Source organism: Netta rufina, assembly GCF_964035555.1.
Source record: "Netta rufina genome assembly, chromosome: 25".
NCBI classification, from domain to species: Eukaryota; Metazoa; Chordata; class Aves; order Anseriformes; family Anatidae; genus Netta; species Netta rufina.
This window is the reverse complement of record NC_140149.1, coordinates 5,530,782-5,550,866: the sequence shown is the minus strand read 5'-3', so window position 1 is coordinate 5,550,866 and position 20,085 is coordinate 5,530,782. Positions and strand designations below refer to the sequence as shown.

General features: G+C 43.5%; 1 protein-coding gene across 14 annotated transcripts in view; it reads right to left on the bottom strand.

Annotated features, from left to right (window-relative positions):
• GRAMD1B (GRAM domain containing 1B) overlaps nucleotides 1-16,122 on the bottom strand; it is a 91,376-nt gene extending 75,254 nt beyond the window's left edge. For 6 of the 14 annotated variants that reach the window (XR_014619114.1, XR_014619115.1, XR_014619117.1 and 3 more), the window contains exons 1-3: nucleotides 15,176-16,122; nucleotides 12,928-13,005; nucleotides 3,702-3,779 (exon numbers count right to left, since the gene is read on the bottom strand). Coding sequence is in view for 8 of the 14 variants with exons in the window: in XM_084301437.1 (XP_084157563.1) it covers nucleotides 3,702-3,779; nucleotides 12,928-13,005; nucleotides 15,176-15,537 (518 nt within the window). In the remaining 6 variants the exon portion in view is untranslated. Of the gene's footprint in view, nucleotides 1-3,701; nucleotides 3,780-12,894; nucleotides 13,006-15,175 lie in introns of those variants that run through there. The other 8 variants (XR_014619119.1, XM_084301432.1, XR_014619116.1 and 5 more) reach the window with 7 other exon arrangements.
• Between the last annotated feature and the right edge of the window lie 3,963 nt (nucleotides 16,123-20,085).

The following is a 20,085-nucleotide window of genomic DNA, read 5'->3' as shown; positions in this document are numbered from 1 at the left end:
CATTTTGATATGATCACTGTAAACTGCTACCTGCTTCTCTCCTCTCCTTTTCACATCCTACTGCTTTCTATCCCCGTACTTTCCACACTCCTCTTTTGACCTTATCAGTGTCTCTCCTCCTCAGACTGTATGAGGCTAAGGACTGATCTTCCCTCCAGTTCAGTAGCTTAATATTTACTCTTAATTAAAATTCCCCGCGTCCTATACCCGATAGGTACTTCAACGTCATGACAAAGAACAAGCCCTTGGTTCAAGCAGAAGCAGGCTCATGACCTTAGACTTCATTCAGATGAAAGTTAAAGGCAATTCATACATAAACATGTCTTGTTACAGAGACTAGTGACTGTGTACGTGCACATATTTCACCCAAGTCTCTGTCTGTCTGCATCCCAATCTTGTCCACTCTTTGAATTAGTTTAAATGAAGCAGCTTCTGCAAGCACAATTATTTGGTCACGATCTCAGCTCTGCTGCTTATCTTCACACTCATGTGGTTGGGGTGTTTCAGCATCTGAGCAACCCACAGACTTAACTCACCATCTTTTTTATCTGTTTTTCTGAGGTTAGAAAAGAATTGACCTCTTCATTTCACAGACGGAACATGAAACAATTCACACAAGCTCACACAGACAGCAGGCACCTGAGCCCTGAGCCCAGGCAAAACCCAACTCTCCTTCTAGCCTGCCTCTTTTCCCTTACATGGCCCCAAAAATACCTGCACAGCGTTTATTTACCCCAAGACAAAATGAAAGCTGTATGGGCTCCCTGTCAGCATACACAATCAGGTATGATAGACACATGACAACTTACATGACTGTGCAGAAGGCCAGCTTTTTCCTCAGAGAAGATACACGCAAGTGGCAGCCCTGCTTCACCGCGGTGCTGCAGGACACCTTGTCAGGGCACGGGTTCTGGACCATGGCCGTACTTCGCACTGCACCAGCCAACAGCAGCGCTCACACCTCAAGGAACACAACTGCTGGGGAGAACCGAGTGCATCTGCCAGCAGAAAAAAACTGAGTCTTCTCCGAAAGAGCCTGAGGGTTGGAGCACGATCCTTGGAAGTCCATCACTGAGCAGTTAACTCCACTAGCAGCATTCCCTGGTACCATCTTTTACAGGAAAAGCACGCAGTTAAGATCTTGGCTCTGCCTAGTCTCGATGTCAGCCATCCTCAGCTATGTATTCCTCTCCATATATATATATATATATATATATATATATGTATTCCTCTCTCTCTCTCTATATATATATTTTAAATCTCAGAGTCAACATAAAAACTCAGCATCCCTTTATTTGGGCTGGAGTAGCTTTCAGCACTTTTCCAGACGTACTGAAGTGGGTGCAGATCTTTGCTCACTGCTCTGATCCTTCCAGTGCTGCACAGACTCCTGCCTGCAACACCAGGGGCAGCATGCCAAGAGAAGGAGCACCCTTTGGTATACACCACATGATTTCTTGCTGTCTCCTCTTCTGCTCAGCTTTTACCACAACTCACAGGACTGCTGAAACCCTTGTTATTTTTACTTACAGCTTCTGTATGGTAAGTCAATGAAACAAGCACAGGGAACTGCCTGCAGGTCTTTACCATTTCGACTGTGAGGAGAACTCAAAACCTGTGGTTGGAGGACCCATTGTTACTGGTCAAAATACCACCACATAAGGACAGTGAGAAAGTACCTCCTCGTTCATTTGTAAAAGCCTGGCAGCTTCAAGATGCTTCAGAAACCACCTTCAACTTTGCTAGTAGGAACAGCAAGCACTCAAAGATTTCATTAGCCTACTTCACATCTTACAGGAAACTCGAAATGCATTTCACTACCAAAAGACATTTTTGTCAAATTTCATGGACAAGAGTCATTGCTATCCAAAGCAGCTGTACCAGCAGAGCTCGATGAAATTACTTTGGCAAAGGAAAAAGAGATAAAGACAATTTACTTGCCTTCATATGGGTCATTTTAGGATCAGTATTTTCCATGAAACCAAACCAACTTGAAATTTATTGCGGGCAGCAAGAATGTTGCAGGTCCCCTGATAACAGAGAGGTCAGCATGCTCTCCATCACCCCGGCCCTGCATAAATAGGTCTGAGCTCCAACAGTGCTCCAGCTGAAGCATCTCTTCCAGACACTAACATGCTCTCAGCACCAGTCTAAAGGCTCTCAAAAAGTCTACATGTGAAACCTGCAGCACTTCCAAATTATTCCCATCTTCCTATGTCCAGAAAACCCTCATCAGAGTATTAATGAAGCCTAACCTTATTTAACCTACAGAGTCCAAAATGAAATGCTATAACAGCATGCATTACACAGAGGAAGCCCAGGTATAATCTAAGTGTCCATCTGCTTTGCTGTCAGGTTCTTTATTTACTGGTTGCAAACATCACTCCCCACTAGTCAATTATGCCAGGCTCCACAGCACCAGAGAGACTGATAATTGGAGCAAAACATATGGAAGAAAAGGTTAGCTGCAACTACCAAGTGCTAATTCAGAGCCAAACTCTGTTGGGATATTAATTAGCTCTTCAGGGTCAGGATGTTCTCTCCAGTGAGTCAATTCCTCAGATGCCTCCTCAGCTGCTATTCAGTTCTTACTCAATCCATTGGCCTCTGATATCACAGTGGGGAATTGGTAAGAGTTCGGTAAGAGTTTACCCTCCTGGAGCCAGTCAGAAAAACCTTCGACCTCAGAGACAGCTTGCGTGGAATAACTGAGTAACAGAGCTGAAACAAAGCTCTTCTCTGACTATGCCACAATAAGAGCACACAGAGCAGAAGCCACATTCAGATGCTTCTCATAATCCACTACGCAGCAGCTGTGATCCACAATCACAACATTAAGGAAAATGCAACAACTCCCCTGTGCAATGCAGTAACAAAATAACACGAATTTCAGAAACCAAAGACCAGACCAAACACTGGGCTCAAAGGTGTTATTAGGGAAACAGGCCTGCAGGAGCTGGCCCGGAACAGAAAGGTGATAGCAGTTCAGGGTTCATAATTCATGCACAGCAGAAGAAAAAGTGGTTTCAGACTCACAAGATGAATTACAAGATAGAGCAAAAGTCTTAATAATCATATAGTCCTCGGCAAAGCAACAATAAATCACACACAAAAATAAGCATTTGTTTTTCAACAGCTTTTGTGCCAACACTGCACTTTAAAGTAGTCATTAATCAACCCTAAGTACAAGAAACTTAAGTTGCTTCTCAAACTTCACAGCAGTTTTTACTGAGCTGCTAGAAATGAGCTGTAGACACCTGGGGACTGTCCCCACACATCACATCTAAAATACAATAGCCAGTCTCAATACTGTACTTGGTAGGGACAAGAATTACATACAAAATTTCACTTGTACACTCAAGGATCAGAGCTGCTAATGATCAATACATAGGGGATCTGATGAAGCTTTCTACACCAGATAAAGTTTCAGGGAATTAGTCTGAGAATGAGCCTGAGAATAAAATTTAGGCTACATCATGGGCTGGATGTGTTTGTCCCAAGTTCTGCTGTTAAGTACATGGAAAAATATGTCTTTTTTAGGCATTGATAAGACCGATTAAGTCATGCTTTTTTTAAGTATGTGACATTTCTGGTTAAATAACTGAGAAACAGAGGGAAAATGAGGCCTCAGTCAGCCCAGACCATCTGATTTTACTGAGTGTTTCCAGGAATTTCCCCCAGTTGAGCATGAACAGACGTACCTGTCGTCACGCATGTGAGGGCTCAGGAATCGAGACGAGTCATCATCGTGGCTGCTTTGCTGGCTGCTCTGCTGACTGCTGCAATAGAAAACAGAAGCAATTAAGACAGATTTTGATAAGTCTCTATGAAACGTTTTGATTTTAAAGCCAGAACAAGAAAAAACACAAGCTTCATTCTTCATATATTTAGAGATACAAAGAAAAATATAAGGAAGTAAGCTCATATCTGACATACAACAGGAGTGACTGGTTTGAAGCCTCTTACTTCCAGTCTGTAATGCTTTTCTAAGAACTTTCAGATACAGAAGTAACCTTGCACGTTGTCTACAGAGTGTTTCATCACACCACCCCACAATGGTTTCATACAGCTTAACGTTCAACTACCAAACCACTATCTGTTCATATGCCCCCGCTTCCGGACAGCGGGACAAAAGAGCAGTTAAAATGAACTCTTTTTAAGGATAAAGCAGCCAGAAGTGGTCACCACCAAATTTCTAGTGGAGAGTTGCGTGCTGAGCCCACAAGATGTCACTCTCCCCCTTTAAATGGATAATTTGGAGGTGTTTATTTTTATTTTTATTTTTTTTTAAATCCATTGTATGATGTTGGCTTTATTCCCTCCTAGCAGCCTCAGCCTGCTCCAGGGACTCATCAGCATTCCTGCTTCTCATTTCTATAGCTTCATGTTTCTTTGCAAGAGCTTTCCTTCTGAGCCCTCGACAGGTCTGATTCTGCCTTCAGATACCCGACTGCAGCACAACACAGATGTTCTTGGGGCATCCTTAATCTGCACAGCCTGGGTACCCTGGCTATGGAGCCATGGCAACACAGCTTCAGCACAAACTGTCCAGCCCCACCTGGGACACTGGATGCGTTTGCCTGAACACACACCATGCTAAAACACTCTGCATTCACCACTGGCAGAACCTAAGCAGCTCGAATAAAACCAGTCCAGGTATACAGATGCATGCTGTAATCACAGCTTCTACTGCAGTGTAGACAAATCTGTGTAATAGATTGCACATCACATACCAAAGGCACAGAAGCAGTTTCAAAAAGGCCCATACTGCTTTTTTTTTTTCTTCTTAGAAAGCACTAAGCCTCCAGAAGATCTACTTTTGGGTAAAACAGCACTAAAACACCATAGTGAGATTTTTCTTTCAAGTCTACTTGTTCATTTCTTTTCTGTCTCTCTTCAAATCAATTCACCCCAAACCCCCATTTCTTTTACTTCTTTGAACGTACTCTGTGGTTACAGCTCCTCTTACCTACATCTACTTAGGCATTTCAACTCAACTACGGTACAGAAAGGATACCTGAAATGATAATTTTATTTAAGTCAGTACATTTGTTAAGCCCTATGTAAAAAAAGCACTACTTTTGCCACCACAGAAATTAACAGAGCAAAGTGTGAAGAGGCTTAGAAGTTCATCTGCAATTGTCTTGGTACTTCCAAGGCATGAAGAAACCACTAAGCAGACAGAACAGGAACTAGAACCAGAAACTACGTCAGCAACAGAGAGCTACATCCTCAGGTACTAAATAGCATTGCTTCAACAAATCTGTATAAGAATACAGTGGCTTGTTAGTAGCTTTTTTTTTCTTTCCTTTTTTATTTTATTTTTTTTATTATTATTTTTTTTTTTTTAAAGGGGCAATCCAACCACCCAACCCCCCCTCCAGCCCCATCTTTTTATTCACAGAGCAAAAACATCCTTTTGATTAGTTTGCGTTCTTGGGAGACTGTTCATAAGCTTTAAGATGCATACCACATCCCTTGGTAGTGAACATTTTCCTTTCTTGCTCTAAAAAGGTGAGGGGGAAAGGCCTGTCTCTTCCCCTTGAAGATCCAGGGACTATTCCTACTTGTCACTTCATAAATAAAAAACCTCTCCCAAAACTTTGCCAGTTCAGTTTTGATTAAGCAGATAAAAGAAACTTACCAAAAAGTCCCAATGTAACACAGCCCAGCTACAGCTCCTGCAATGCTGGGAATCTCACTTGAAACTTTACTCTTAGACAGTTATACAAGACGTACCTTAGACCTTTTCATGCTCACTCAACTGTCATTAAATGCCCTGTTCAGACAGCCCTTCAACCCAAGGGTTAAAATTTAATGGAATACAGATGTCACAACACATCGCAGTACAACACCTTGTCCCCTTTCCTTATCACTCGGGAATGCTCAAGACAAGAAATTAAAGAAACACCAGAAGAAGGAGATCAGTTCTTCCCCCTCCTACTTCTCTGCAGCAGTGTTTTGCATGGAAGCTTTGCACAAGTTTGTGAGCTCTTCACACAGAGAAAAACCATTTCAATGTTTTGATTACCAGACAGTGCAGCTGTTAAACCCCCTAAAAAGCACAGAGCACTTGAAATGCAGAGCTATTGTTTCATTACACTTTTCGGTCCACTGCAAGTTAATCTGCTTTTAAGATGACAGTGTTCCTCTGAGGTGGTGGAACAACAAATTGCTGCTCTTGTATTGGCTATATTTATAAGGAGATAAGAAAGGTGTGATTTGTATTGAGAAGTAATACAGGGGAAAGCTTTACATACAGACATTGAGGTTTTATATTTACAGAGAAGGCTAAAAGCTGCTTAAAAGTCTTAGTAAATCAGTAAAAGAAAGCACAGAAGAAAACAGTCTATTCCTAAGGATGCTTGTTCTGTTGTCTCTTTTCCAGCATCTGTCATACGTTATAAGTGTTAAACAGTTTTCATCAACTTCGTGACCTATATACATGCACTTAGATGAATGCTCACAAGATAGTCACACACAAAAATCACCTCTTCCAAATCCTGCCAAAAGTGAACTTGAGTAGACTGCTGATACTAGAGATCAAAGTGCAAAATGTACTTTAAAAATGCTCATCACAATTAATCTCCCCGACTTTATGCCACTCAAAGTTAAATATTTAAACATTTCTCAGACCTGGTCTCAGCAAGTTTTAAATTACATTTTGTGCTATTATCTTCTTGCTTTTTTGTTGGGGGGCAGGGGGTGCAATATCTCATTTTACTCAGATTTCAGTCTCTAAATGGTAAGGCAGAGCCAATCTCTCATTTTACGCATGAATAGGCTTTTAAAGCTAAGCAGATCTTCTACTAAGATGCCTGTCCAGATTTCAAAGTTCAGACACTCGTGTCAATGTTTGCACAGCAGGGGTTTTCTGGGAATTCTGTACCTTCCAGATACGTCTGGAAGCGTTACAAAAAGTCATGATCACAAGCAAGAGTACGTGACATTGTTTTTTCCCGTGTGGTCTCCCACTGCTTTCCACTTACCAGTCCTAACAAATTTGCCAACCCAGGCCAAACTTTGATAGACCTGCATCTTCAGCAATTCCACCTTGGAAGGTATCAATACAGCATGATCCATGCCACCAACGCAAGGCAGAAACACACACAGATTGCTTTAACCACACTTAAACAATGCTCTCATAGCACTCACACATTATTGGATGGGTGGAAAAAAGCATCTAGTCTGGCACTTATAACAGATGCCATTACTTGTCCTTAAATCAGAGGAAGGGCAATTTCTTTAAAGGAATTCAACTACAAACGCATTCAGAAGCAATGAGAAATGGGTCTCAACTTGTGTTTCCTAACTTGAAACGTGTGGATAGCTGTATCTGATAAATGACTCCACTAGAAACTAGTGCTCCCTCTCCAACTCTGCCTCTCGTTTCTGACAATGCTTTGAAAAGGTGATAGAAAACATCTCACTGTACTAGTGTATCTGCAGGTGTGAGTCTGGCAGGCTTTTATTCAAAGGAAATTCTTTCAACAGTGATGGATGATCGGGGTGAGCAAGGGAATGGGGAAGAAACGGCTGTCATGGAAGATGGAATCAATTCACGAGCTTGGAGAATCAGTTATTCACAGGAGTCTGTGGTCTTCAGAAGGTTATTGTTAGTCACAGCTATTCAGCGAATAATTTCACATAGAACTTTTCAAGTCTGAACACAGATGAATATTCCCTATTCATTTTTCTTAATTAAACCCTGTATTCATAGGCTTTGGGTTCAGTACTAAGCATTACACAGAAGTAGGATAGGTAATTGACAGGTATACAACCTCTACAAGTGCTTTCTGCAACTGTGGCAACTGTTCCTGGAACACAAAGCTAATATCTGATATATCATGATAGGAATGTTTTCAATTTTTCTGTGGAACTAAAAGATATGCAGGTTCTAAGCAATAAAAGTGAACTTGCATCAAGGCTTCTGTTAAAATTCACAAAGCTGCTTAGTTATCCAAACTACATACTACTACCAGATAATCCTAAACTGCAAGCCTCAGGAGTGCCAGAAGAAAAGTTTCCTCCAACTTTCCCCCCAACAGGGCTGGAAAAGCTCATTAAAGACAGAACAATTTTACCTTGCATTTCACCCTCCTGCTCTGCCCATCCTTCCCAGCATGTAGCCCCCTTCTATTTCTCACGAGGCAGCAGAAAGACCTCCCAGTCCCAGCTGCCCAGCAGCACCTCAGTGCCCTCAGCAAATTAAATCCCTGCCATCAGCAGCCCTGGGTTTCTATGGCTGCAGCAGCAACGGGGCCGTTACACGCACCAGGGAACTGCAAGGTGGAGGGGACAGAGAAGGGAGCAGGGGTGATGAAGAGGAAATTGCCAAGCTAGGAAATCACCATCTGTTATTCCATCAGACAACGGACAGCCTAACTCATCAAGAAGGGCTGTCCTTCAATAGCCTTAAACCTTTCAGCCTGTGAATTGAAGTCAGAGCACCAGCACTGATGGTGCTGCAAGCTCCCACTCTCAGCACACGAGTGCCAAGTTGTCAGGGGTAAAATATGCTTGTTACTGAAGGCAGCAAGCTAACACCAGGCTTTATTAAAGATGAGACTCGTGTTCAGTGAACTGTAATCACCGCACTGATACCAGGCCCCATGGGAGGCAGGTGGCAGATGGCACCGCAACACCTCTAAGGATCCCAGTGCCCATTTGGCTTGTGCAACCCAGCTCCACCTAAGGACTTAGGAGTTTCTTCGTATATATACATAGATAGGTGGCAAACACCTTGATTATTATGAACTGAAGTTGAAATGGAAATGCAGAGGGGAGAGGAAAACTCATACCCAAGCTCATGAATGAATGGCAGAGCTGTAAAGTGAAAACTTAAGGGCTTTAAAAAAACAAACAAACAAACAAACAAAAAAAACCACACACAAATAAATAAACAGAGCCTGCACAAGCTGGAGCCTGTGTAACATTACCAGCATGTCCAAAAACCAAAGGGGCGCTTCCTCCTTGAGACCTTTGTGTTCTGTTAACTCAGTTTGATAAAGCAGGGGGGAGCAATGTTCACAGGCTAAACCCATTAATAGTGAGCAAGAGAATAAGCGAGCTGCCTTGGCCAAATCCCTACCTAACAGTTGCATCTATCACACAGACCAACACAATTAGTACTAATTGGCGCTCTTTGAAGTCACACTCAGTTGGAGTCGGACTGAACCTGGAGCAGGGCAACCTTCCTTCCTGGCAGTCCAGCGAAGAACTGTGGTGGTGAACACAAAGGACAGGTAAATCCTGGCAAGCGCAGGGCTGTGTATACATGAAGTTCAGATGGTCCCAGAAATATTTGCTGACTAGGTAAGATCAACAGCATTTAGGTTCCTGGCTGTTTGCAAATGAGTCAGTTTTGATACTCATGTGAATGGTCACCCTAAAGCACACAAATCCTGAAAGATAAATATTTAAAAAACACAAGCAGCTGCACAAAGGCAGCAAAATTCAGCCAACAAAACAGTGCTGGAAAGATTCACAGGCACTTGGCACACATTATCAAATAAAACCATATCCTCTGCAAACAGTACCTCAGTACTCTACATAAGAGATGCATGCTGCAGTTCCAAAAAGTCAGTTCACTGGAAGCACAAGCGAGGCCTTATTTAAACTTGCAGCTTCAAAAAGGAGAAAAAATACATTAATTACATTTTTTTTTAAAATTACATTAATTACATTAATTACTTTTTTTTTTTTTTTTTTTTTTTTTTAATGTAGTGTAAGAGATAACCATGGAAAGATGTATTCCAAAAATTTAGACACAGTATTGTGAGTTTCTGCCAGCAGGACTCTACGCTGCAGAATACCACGTCTGACCTGCATCCTCCCAAAAACCTCAATTAATCAACTCCACCTACAAGCCAACCATGAAACATGCAACCCATTGACCTCTTCTACTGCAGACATCCTGTGGAACTGCAAGTTCCTCACACCAGTGCGAATTCATCGTGAATTTACGAAAAAAGCGATAAAGCCTCAGGCTGGCAGCCCCGAGCAGCACACAGAGCACTCCCTGCCTCAGCCTGATGTCTCAGACAGGAGTCCCACTTCCTCTCAAGCCTTAAACTGAAACGTGGAAACTTCTAGAAACCAGACAACCTGAGAAAAACCATTGGCAGAAGTACTCATTTTTGCAAGTTCTCAGCTATTACATGGCATGGAATGAACAAAACCTCAGGCCACCAAGCCACCTCGGTCTTCCTTTCAATCACAAGCAGCGTGGGACTCGAACAGTTTCCCATCCTCAAGTCCTTCTTCCGAGTCAGTAAATGCTGTCACTGATGCCACCTCCCTCCAGCTGCCTTCCCAAAGGTGAGAACACAAGCACTATTTGCCTTTCCACGATGCGAGAAGCTCTACAGCCATTACTCTTGTAGCTTTTGATATTTATCTTTCACCTTTAGCAGTTATTTAGGGGAGGGGGAAGAAACAGCACTATCTCAAGCATTCATTAGAGGTTTTTCCTCTAGACAGCACCACAGTATTTTACCTGGGTGTGGAAGGGAAAAGATTATCATTATTTTCCAGAAACAGACTAAACTGCAACTTCAGTAAGCAAAGCAAAAGCATTATGAACTACTTGAAATTAAAGACTTTTTGATTAAAAATCAGAATATTTAAGATATCTTTATAATACTATTTTTAGTGTGAATTCCAACAAATCAGCAGTTCCCTCTCACCGGATGTGTCTCACTAGGCTGACCAAGAGATTTTACATAGGAATGTTTTTCCTTAAGGAAAAAAAATTGGAAATGTTACCTCTTTCTGACAGTGAATGTGAATGGTAACAGCCACACAAAACACATTGCTGAACAGTATGAAAAAAATCACCCAGCATGGCATCTGGTTCCTACTATCAGATAAGCTGTGAAAATTTCTTCTGTAAAACCTCTATGGTTTTGTGTCTGGAAATTCAAGAGACCTCTATCTCCTCATCACACACCCTTTCAGCAGATCACATGAAATGCTTTTAATAATATACCTCATTTTTAACAGCTTGAGTTAAAGATGCTAGAGTCATTTTAGGACTTGGGCAAGTCCTTTCCCTTTAGCTGAACCTGTCATTTAGCACTTAACTCCAGCAGAAGACCAAACCAAATACATCCATCTTCAGAAGTGTCAAGAGCTGCAGAACAATGAACTCCATATTGATCCAAAAAAATCCACTTTAAAAACAAAATAGTTCTTCGGAGCACCAACAGTTTATATTTAATAAGCTATCCTGGATGCTGTAACAGATGAGAATTTGACTTTTTGGACAAGTGCTAACAGGAAAAAAACAAACAAACAAACAAAAAAACCATTATCTTGGGGAGCTCAGGTGAAACGGAGCTCTGGGAAGGGACTGCAGGCATCAAGGTACAGCTTCTTGGACATGTCAAGAGAGAAAATCCAGCAAGGAATAATGACAAGCAAAGCGTGACTTGAAACCTCTTGCATCTTTTGCTTTTTGGCTTATTTTTTCCCCACAGGAGTGCAGTATATTCCGATTACCACCAGCACAACCTGTGCCCAGTATGAATAACTCATGGCAAACTGTTCAAGAGCAAGCGATTTACTGCACCTCAACTATTACACGTGTGCTGGTGGGGAGCACTCACACAAGAGTTGAAGTCGGGCCACAGCAGTGCAGGGGCACCTATTTACTCTCAGCTTCTGCCAGGGAAAGGACAGACAGGATTTCATTTCAATACCAGCTTTAAGGCAAAAAGGAGAGCAGTGCTTCGAGCCCAAGTCATCTTCTCTCTCTACAGTTCTTGCATTACACACATTCAGAATCACGTGTAGTCCCAGATGTTACTAGAAAGGGTGGCTTTAAGTAAATAAATCAGTTAAAGCAGATGAACACATCCCCCACATCAATAATGCACATTCATAATAATGCATGCATAGCCAAAAGCTACCAGATGCAGTCTGTGAGGACAGCCTCAATCAAGTTCTGTGCCCTTGTGTGCAGGATTTGTACCTTACAAAGCCGTATGCAGGTAAGCAATGCCTATTATTAACTGGGTAGTAAACAACGGACAAAGAGCATAGCTAAGCAGCTGTCTATATCCCTTCTGAAATAATTCAAGTTACTGAGTGACCATGCAAGTCCCCCAGAGCAAATGGAGTCTGGATCATCATGCTTTTGTACAAGCACAAGTTACAGGAAAAACCATCTATTAGAAAGATGGCTTCTTCCTCCTGTCTCATCTTGAAGAGAGCTCAGTGTTATAGGCAAGCTAGGCTCTTACGTGCCCCTTCTCCTTTTTAATTAAAAGAAATACTCTTTTGCTCTCACTATCAACCACCTAACAGCTTGTAGAGAACCAGTAGGCAAACAACCATTAAAATTATCCAGGTTATTAAAAACTAACCAGTGTTATAAAACATTTTATAGGCTAGAGTTTCCAGATAAAAAAAACAGCCAGCTTTCGTCAGACCCGGAGCATTACAGACAGCCTCTAAGTCCTGAAAACATTTGTTTATTCACTTGGATGCTTACTGTATGCTAATGGTCACAGAGCTATTGCTCTTGCTCAGGGGCGTGAGCAACACATGCATCACTGGAATGAATCAGCTGGTGCACAGCTTGCTCTCAGCTACCAGCTCTCCTGGGAAAACCCTGCCAAGCAAGCAGCTAGCTGGCCCCATGACAGGGTTAAGGTTATTAGACTCAAGAAAAAAAAAGTGCTTCACAACAATTCAATTAGGAAGATGGAGCAATCAGAAGCGAACAGCATTCATTTTTTCCAATGGGAAAAACATGCTGATGGCTGCACACTTTACCAGGTGAAACTCAGCAACACAAGCCTGGGAAGTCAGGTACTTAGCAGCATGTCTCTGCTACCAGAAGACGCACACCACACTGACCACACTGGAAATCACAGTTAGGGCACTCACAATTAACCAGCTGGACAGCTCAAACATCATTACCGTGCAGGGCTTGGTGGAGGAACCACTAGACAAAATGCTTCAGCCTCCGCTGCACAGGAGCCATACAGGTCTGTTTCCCTTAAATGAATAGCACAGTAAGTGACAGGTGCCGTCTGTTAAGAACAGCATCACAAATAAAACAGCAGCAAGAAAGAGCTGGTGCTCTAGATGACCAAGTCTTCAGGAGGGGAAGGTAGATGGGCAGCATCAGTCTGCTTCCCAGAAAGCCAGCCCCCTGTCTTGCAATTTTAGAGCAGCATTTCACATACAACAGCCTCAGGGTGCAGTAAACTTTACCCCGTAGCTGCTACATCTCTTTCAAATTAATGCCACAAAATCCCTTTAGGGTTCATCGCTCTTCCCGTGACAAGCTCTCCACAGAGACTGCGTGTTCTGTGTTGTTTCTATGCCTGCTGAGCTTTTGGAAGCGCAGTGATGAGCTCTGTCTCTGAGCCCAGACACTCAGCACACACTGACCACCAATCTAGGTTTTTTCCCCTCTGGACTGGGAAGGGAAAAATTCCGTTTGAAAACATCATATGTTTTCCGTTGCAAAGGGGACAGATTTGGAGCCTGCTACTTATGAAGAAAGGAGGTGCCATGCTGGCTTTGGTATGTTAATGCCACCTAATCCATCAACTGCTTCAGCTTTTTTCCAGTCACCACTTCAAAAACACAACCAAGGTTAAGAGAGAAACATCTTTAGAAAGATTAATAAGGAGACAGCTGTCAGCACAGCCATGGAAATATCATGTGTACATAAAGATACAAAGTGGTGGTGGCGTGGGTTTGGTTTTGTTTATTTTCGTTGTTGTTGTTGTTTTACACATTTACAAAGAAATCTGTCTTGCTCTCTCAGACTTTCACTAATGATAAACCCAAATGAAGATTCTTCAGCTGTAAAAGCTGTTCTGTTAAAATTCAGAACTTAATTGTGATTCTGACACTTCAGCATATGCCCTATGCATTATCCTTCACATGTTTGCAATGCTATAGCCTGAATCCCATCACTACAGTTAAGCAAAATCCAGTAATATTCCTCAACCAAGCAATATTTTTCAATGCTAACTTTGAGAAAGGGCTCAAAGTCCTTGGTGTCATGCATTTATTGCTGAAGCTTCCCCGAAACTTAATAAAATGACGGATTGACCTTGCAAAAGGGAACTTGTGTGACAAGTTACCACATACTCAAAGGGCATAACAGAAGAAAGCTCTGTCCTGTAAATACTAGGGTAACAGAGTCAGTGAGACAACCTGGTAAGATGGGAGCAGAACCAGTAAGAGACTTCATGTCTGTCTTTTTTTTAATGCACGTGTGGTACGTACATTCAGGAATAAACCCACACAGAGATGCAACAAAAGAAAAATTAGTCAGCACTAAGCTAGTATAATGATGTATAACACACTAATTTCTCATGAAAAAAGTGTCTTGTAGTTTTTAGGTCCTTCACAAGGCATACATTGTTCCACTCTGGCACTAAAAGTGGAGTAAACTACATTATGATGTTGACACCAATTGCACCTGCACAGTGTTAGATAACGCACAGCTTTTTCTTCAAATGGTGACACTGTAACTCATGGGCATTAATTTTGCTGTGTTGACAGGCTCTTGGAGGTCTTAGAATTATTCGTCCTCTGCTTTTGAGCCAAAAGACAGAGTGACTTTCAAGTCTGGAAAGCAGCCAAGAATGGAACCCAGACATCCTGATACACAGACCCACATAACAACCACAAGGCTGCCATGTCTCCATCTCCTCCTCGTTGTCCTAATGTCAGCAAGTGAGTGTAGGACTTCAGAGAACGTCTCAGGGGATAAATATGAACTCCACAAATACAAACACTGACCAAGGCTTGGCATCTTCACTCCCTGTCTTGGTAATCCCCCGAGAGATGTCGCCACACTCTCTCCCAAGGGTCTCTGCAGGATGCCTCAATGTTAGCCTTGTCACCCATTCTTTAGGGACAGTCTCCCTCACTCACACCTAAGTCCTTTCCACCGGATCTGCACTGCCTTTAAAAGGGAGGTGGATGACCCTAGCGCTGCTGTTTCTATCATGCCCGCTGTCTGGGCACAAGGATTAGGCCATTTGGTCTGGCATCACCAACAACCACTTTACCCATTCCAGCCACTAGGTGAGGGCAAAGCTCCTGGGAGAATCCCACCAAAACCTGTGGGGGAACAACAGGCCCTAACCACTGTGGAAAGGCTCTTTCGGAAGCAGGGAAGGGAGAGTGGCCAAGAACATACCTGCTCTCACTGTACTCCTTCTTCTCTCTCACACGCAGCCACCTCCGGAGGAGGAAGCGCTTGCGCCGCGGGGAGGCACTGGGTGTGGAGCAGTTGGACCAAGGGGTGTCCTCGTCACTGGACGGGGTGATCTCAATGGAGGGGAGCTGCAGGTATTCCTTGCTGGAGGAAGGAGAATCCTGATACCTGCTGGCCTCCAGGCTCTGCTCCTGCACATTCTTCATCCGCCTCATCTTGAAGCGCTTCCTGCGCAGGGTGGGGGTGGACGAACTGGACCAGGCACGGCCGCCCTCCACCACCTGCTGCTCTGGGACTTGCAGTGCAGGGAGCTGCAGGGTTTCTGTCATGTTGGCGGCTGGCATCAGATGCCCTTTCTCCTCCTGCTCCCACCCCCAGGCACGCTAGCTCTGATCTCCGTGTAAACCACACCGCAAAAACCACAGCTCGCCCTTCCCCTCCCTCCCGCAGTCCAGCTCTCGCCCTCCCTCTCACGCAGGAAGCCTCCTGGTGCTCAGGTGCTTTCATTTAACAGGCAGGGGTGCTCAGGACAGACATGCCACAAGGGAAGCCAGTTTCAAGTTTCTTTTGTCCTTCCCCTCTCTGCAAATCAAGGTCCCTCCCCTGCCCCGGCTCTCAAAGCAGTAGGTTTAGCACCAACACAAGGGTTGCTTGCAACAGCTTGGCTCACTTTCAGGTTTGTTTGTTTTGTTTTTTCCTTTGCTTTCTGTCCTCTTTGCCTAATGTTGGTTCAGGAAAAAACCTCCTGGGGCTGTGCTGGGAAACTCAGCTGTGGTCTTCTCAAGAGACGAAGCAAGTATGGAGCGGCGTGGAGCTGTGAGGAGGTCAGAGAGAGACAAAGGAGGAGGGAAGAAACGATACTGATAAAATCAGGAAAGAGGAGGAGCAGCAGCATGTTCTTTTTCTGTAGCGGATAAGACATGTGCAGGCAGCTGCTCCAAGTGTAACTGCACTCTTAATCCCGAGGGACAGGGTTTATATTACCGAATATGCCACTGCCACAAATCAACCGAATGACAAGGGTAAGAAGGGAAAATAACTTTCTGTGGGAGCCAATTGGACAGGCTTTCCCCTCGTCCCACCTTCCTGCTTGGACAGCCCCCCTGCCTGGGGAGGGAACAAGCGAACTTGGACTTCCAGCCTTCTGGCAAGGCTAGGGGTTTTTTGTCCCACTGTCTGCTCACAGAACAGGCAGAGAAGGAGAGGGCTTGAGGAAAAGCTCCCAAGGCAGTGGCAGCGGGTGGCACCAGAGCTGGGAGCCGGCTGGTGCTGGAGCTCAGGCTCACGGGAGCGAAAGCTACTAAAAGGGAGTTCCTGGAGGGCAGCGCTGCTTCCAAAATGACACAGGGGGTGATGAATGGCCTCAGGTCCAGGAACCAACAAAGACACCACAAAGACAGTTAAACGTGCAGGACAGATTTTAGACTGGGATGAATACACATGCTACATGGAAGATTCCCAGGCACTGAGCATGCTAAGGAGGCTCTACCGAGGGTCATGCACTGGGAGGAATTGCCGTTTCCAACCAGCCTTGCAAAATTGTGGTAACAAAACCAAAACAGAAAGGATGTGAGTGTGAGAGTGATTCTCCATCAAGATCCCCTATGTTTTAAAGCAGCTGCTGGATGAAACTGCATTAAGGTATATTTTCAGGTAGAAATGACGTGAATTCTTTAAGAGAGTGCCTAGAATCCAGCTGTGTGAATTTTAAGCATGCTGTCAGACAAAAACATCTAATTCAATCTGGCAATGCTTTGGTTTTCATTGTTCAACAGTCTGAACCTTTAAAAATACTAGTTTCAGGTTAGAAAATATTTGTTGACCCAAACCAAAATATTTTGTTTTGCATGGGCTGCCTCAAAGTTTTGTTTGAAAACAAACCTCACAAGAACTTTGAGCATCAGAAACTGTGGAATCTTGGACCTATATAACTGAGCATATCAAGAAAAAGGAAGACTTGTAATAGCAAGAACAAGGGGGAAGTGGTTCAATTTTATTATTTTATTTTTTAATCCCCAAATGTTAGATCTTATTTTACTCTTGCCTTTTTGCTCTGCTTCTCCTGTAAGTTACCAGCTTGAGCAAAACTTCAGTTTCTGGAGCTCCTGTCACCTTGGTGTCTATACACCTGGCACACACAGTCAGAACACCTTCCACAAATACCCACTTAAATCCAAAAAAAAAAAAAAAAAAAAAAAAGTCAAAACAATTAATTCTGAAAGACAAACATCTACAGAATAGACAGCCACAGTTTACTTTTTGAAGACCTGCATAATGAGAGCTGCACCCCCTTTTCCTCTCATGAGCTGATTCCTTATTACAGAGGAGGAAGAAGATGTGAAACCTGGACCTGAGTCCTTGAGCCACCTGGTGCCACCACATGCTGAAGCCACCTGTACCCTCACTGCCCCCATCAACCCACAGCCCCCGTCAACTCACAGAACTCACTTTCAGCTTCCTCCTCAGGCAACCGGGATTCAAAACCACACAATATCATTCCTAAATCTTAACCAAGACTACGTGCAACTGTGGGAAGGGACTTTTCTGCTTCTGCTTCACTTTCGCAGAAGGAAAAGGTGGTAGGGACAGAAGTTCTTTCCCTTAAATCTCCTCCCCGTCCACAAAAGGAACTCCCACCCTTGTTAATGTATTGCAGCCACCAGAGCAGTAGCCCTTTGGAGGCTATCAAGGTTTTGTTCCATATATTGAGTTTGATTTCCTGTGAAATATTTTATCCACTGTGCAAGATTTTGCTGCTTCATTGCACTTATTTCAGCAATTAGCAGGGGCAAAAAGCTGGCATTTTTGCCTGTTTCAGTAAGAAATCACACAGAGTATGCTGCAGACCCTCAATCCCCACCAACATGAATTATTGAACAAGACTCGTACTGCACTGCTGTGGGCAACAGCAGCATTTGGAGCTTTCTTTGGCAAGGCAGAACCAGCCCTTTCACCTTTCACCAGTCTGCTTTTTGTTGCCAAGGCTGTGCCAGGACAATTTCTTCATCCTCAGCCTCGCTGAACACGACTGGAATTCACTTGAGCAAGACAGGGGCTCCTTCCCCACACCATTTGCACAGCCTCAAATGATTCTCTTGGGCTGTGCCACAGGAATCTGCTGGGATAGGACCGGGTACCCGCACCCAGGGACTAGCCCTTTAATTCCAAGTACCTCACTGATTACTAAGCAACACTTATTTGTGCTCAAACATTCTCAGGACATTTTTATTTTGGAGAGAGGATGCTGACCACCTGTCTTGTCCTCTGAGAAAAAAAAAAAAAAAAAAAGCCAGAAGCTGTGTAATAGGAGAGACCACTCAAACACCTGACCCACAGAGTGAAAAATTCCACCCATGAACAAGGACTATTTCTGTGCGAACCACAATGACAGCATGAGGTGGCTGCTTCCATGAGAGCTGCTGTTGCCAGATTCTTGCTGTAGAAGTACTCCTGTCAGGACAGTTTCACTCTCACTGCTGCCTGGATTGTTCCCCACCAAGAATTTCACATTTTACTAGCCTTTACCCTGCGACAGGGCTTAGTCTCATTACACTTACACCCACTGTTACCATACCTAACCCGAGCATGAAATCCGGCTGTCGGCTGTTTAGACTCAGCAAAGTTATGGCCCCACAGTTACAGCAGCAGCACTCACATACTTGCAGGCTGTGCTTTCCACCGAGCACACATGCCCTAAGTGCATTACAGGAGGTTAACCTGATCCCCAAGTTCCATGCCTGGAGCTGCATCATCTGGCACCAACCACCTGCTTCTACCGCCGGCGTCAGAAATAAGTCACAACGTGGGACAGAAGTGGGCTGCAGTAGGCTTAGTTGTGTTGTATCCAATCTCTCCTAAGAGAATTAAATATACAGAACTTGCCCAAGTGTTTTATTACTTTACATATTGCTTGCTGGCCATTTTATTAATACTTGCAGGGGCTGAAAGAGCACTCAGCTCAACAGGGCTTTCTGCTTAAAGGTTAGCCTGTGTCTATTTGTATCTTGCCTCCCAAAAGAAGTAATTCTCATGTCAGTGATAATGCTGAAAGACTCCAGTCTGTGCATTATTGCTAACAGTATCACGCAATTTAAGGCATTCAAATTTTGGCCTCATACACGGCAGCAAACCCCAGATTCTTCAGCTGCCATCCAAAATCCAGCAAGCACCGATCATGACTCACACAGCACAGCACCTATTTTTCCAGCATTAGGACAACCCTTTCACAGTTGATTTCTTCAGGTAATGCATTTCCTCCAAATTAAAGGGGATAGTTGAGCCAAAGATCAGCAAGCAAAACAAATTAAATCAGCATTACTTTGCAATAATCTTTCATCAGAATATGGCAACAGGGCAAAGGTTTCAGGACATTTTCCTCAATTTTCTGTACCATCCAAAACTGACGTGGATCATCATTTTGCACTATCTACTTACACTGCTCAAGACAAACCACTTGAGCATCACAAAAGGAAGCCCATTTCTCCTCATAAATCCAGAAGACCAGATCTAGAATAGATTAAATTCTGTCCCTCGCAAAACAAATGGTGACTTGTTCGAATTAATTTCCACAGGAACTTGGCATTTTTGTTATGCACTACACACATTGTATACAAAGGAATCAAGGGGACTCTGTCCGAATTCCTTGGATTTCCTCTACCTGTAACAGTACTTTCCTAACAGGTCACAGCTCACAGCACACACCATTAATCACAGAACAAGCCTGTGAGTACAAAAGGTCTCTGAACAGCGCATTCTTTCCTATTCAGGTAAAATACCTGCTTCACTAGCTCAGGCCGGTTAAGTTTGCTGTATTTAACCCAGACCTGCACCAAAAAAAAAAAAAAGGCAGCACACACGCTTAAGGACCTCAGGTGTACTAAAAACTCTTCATA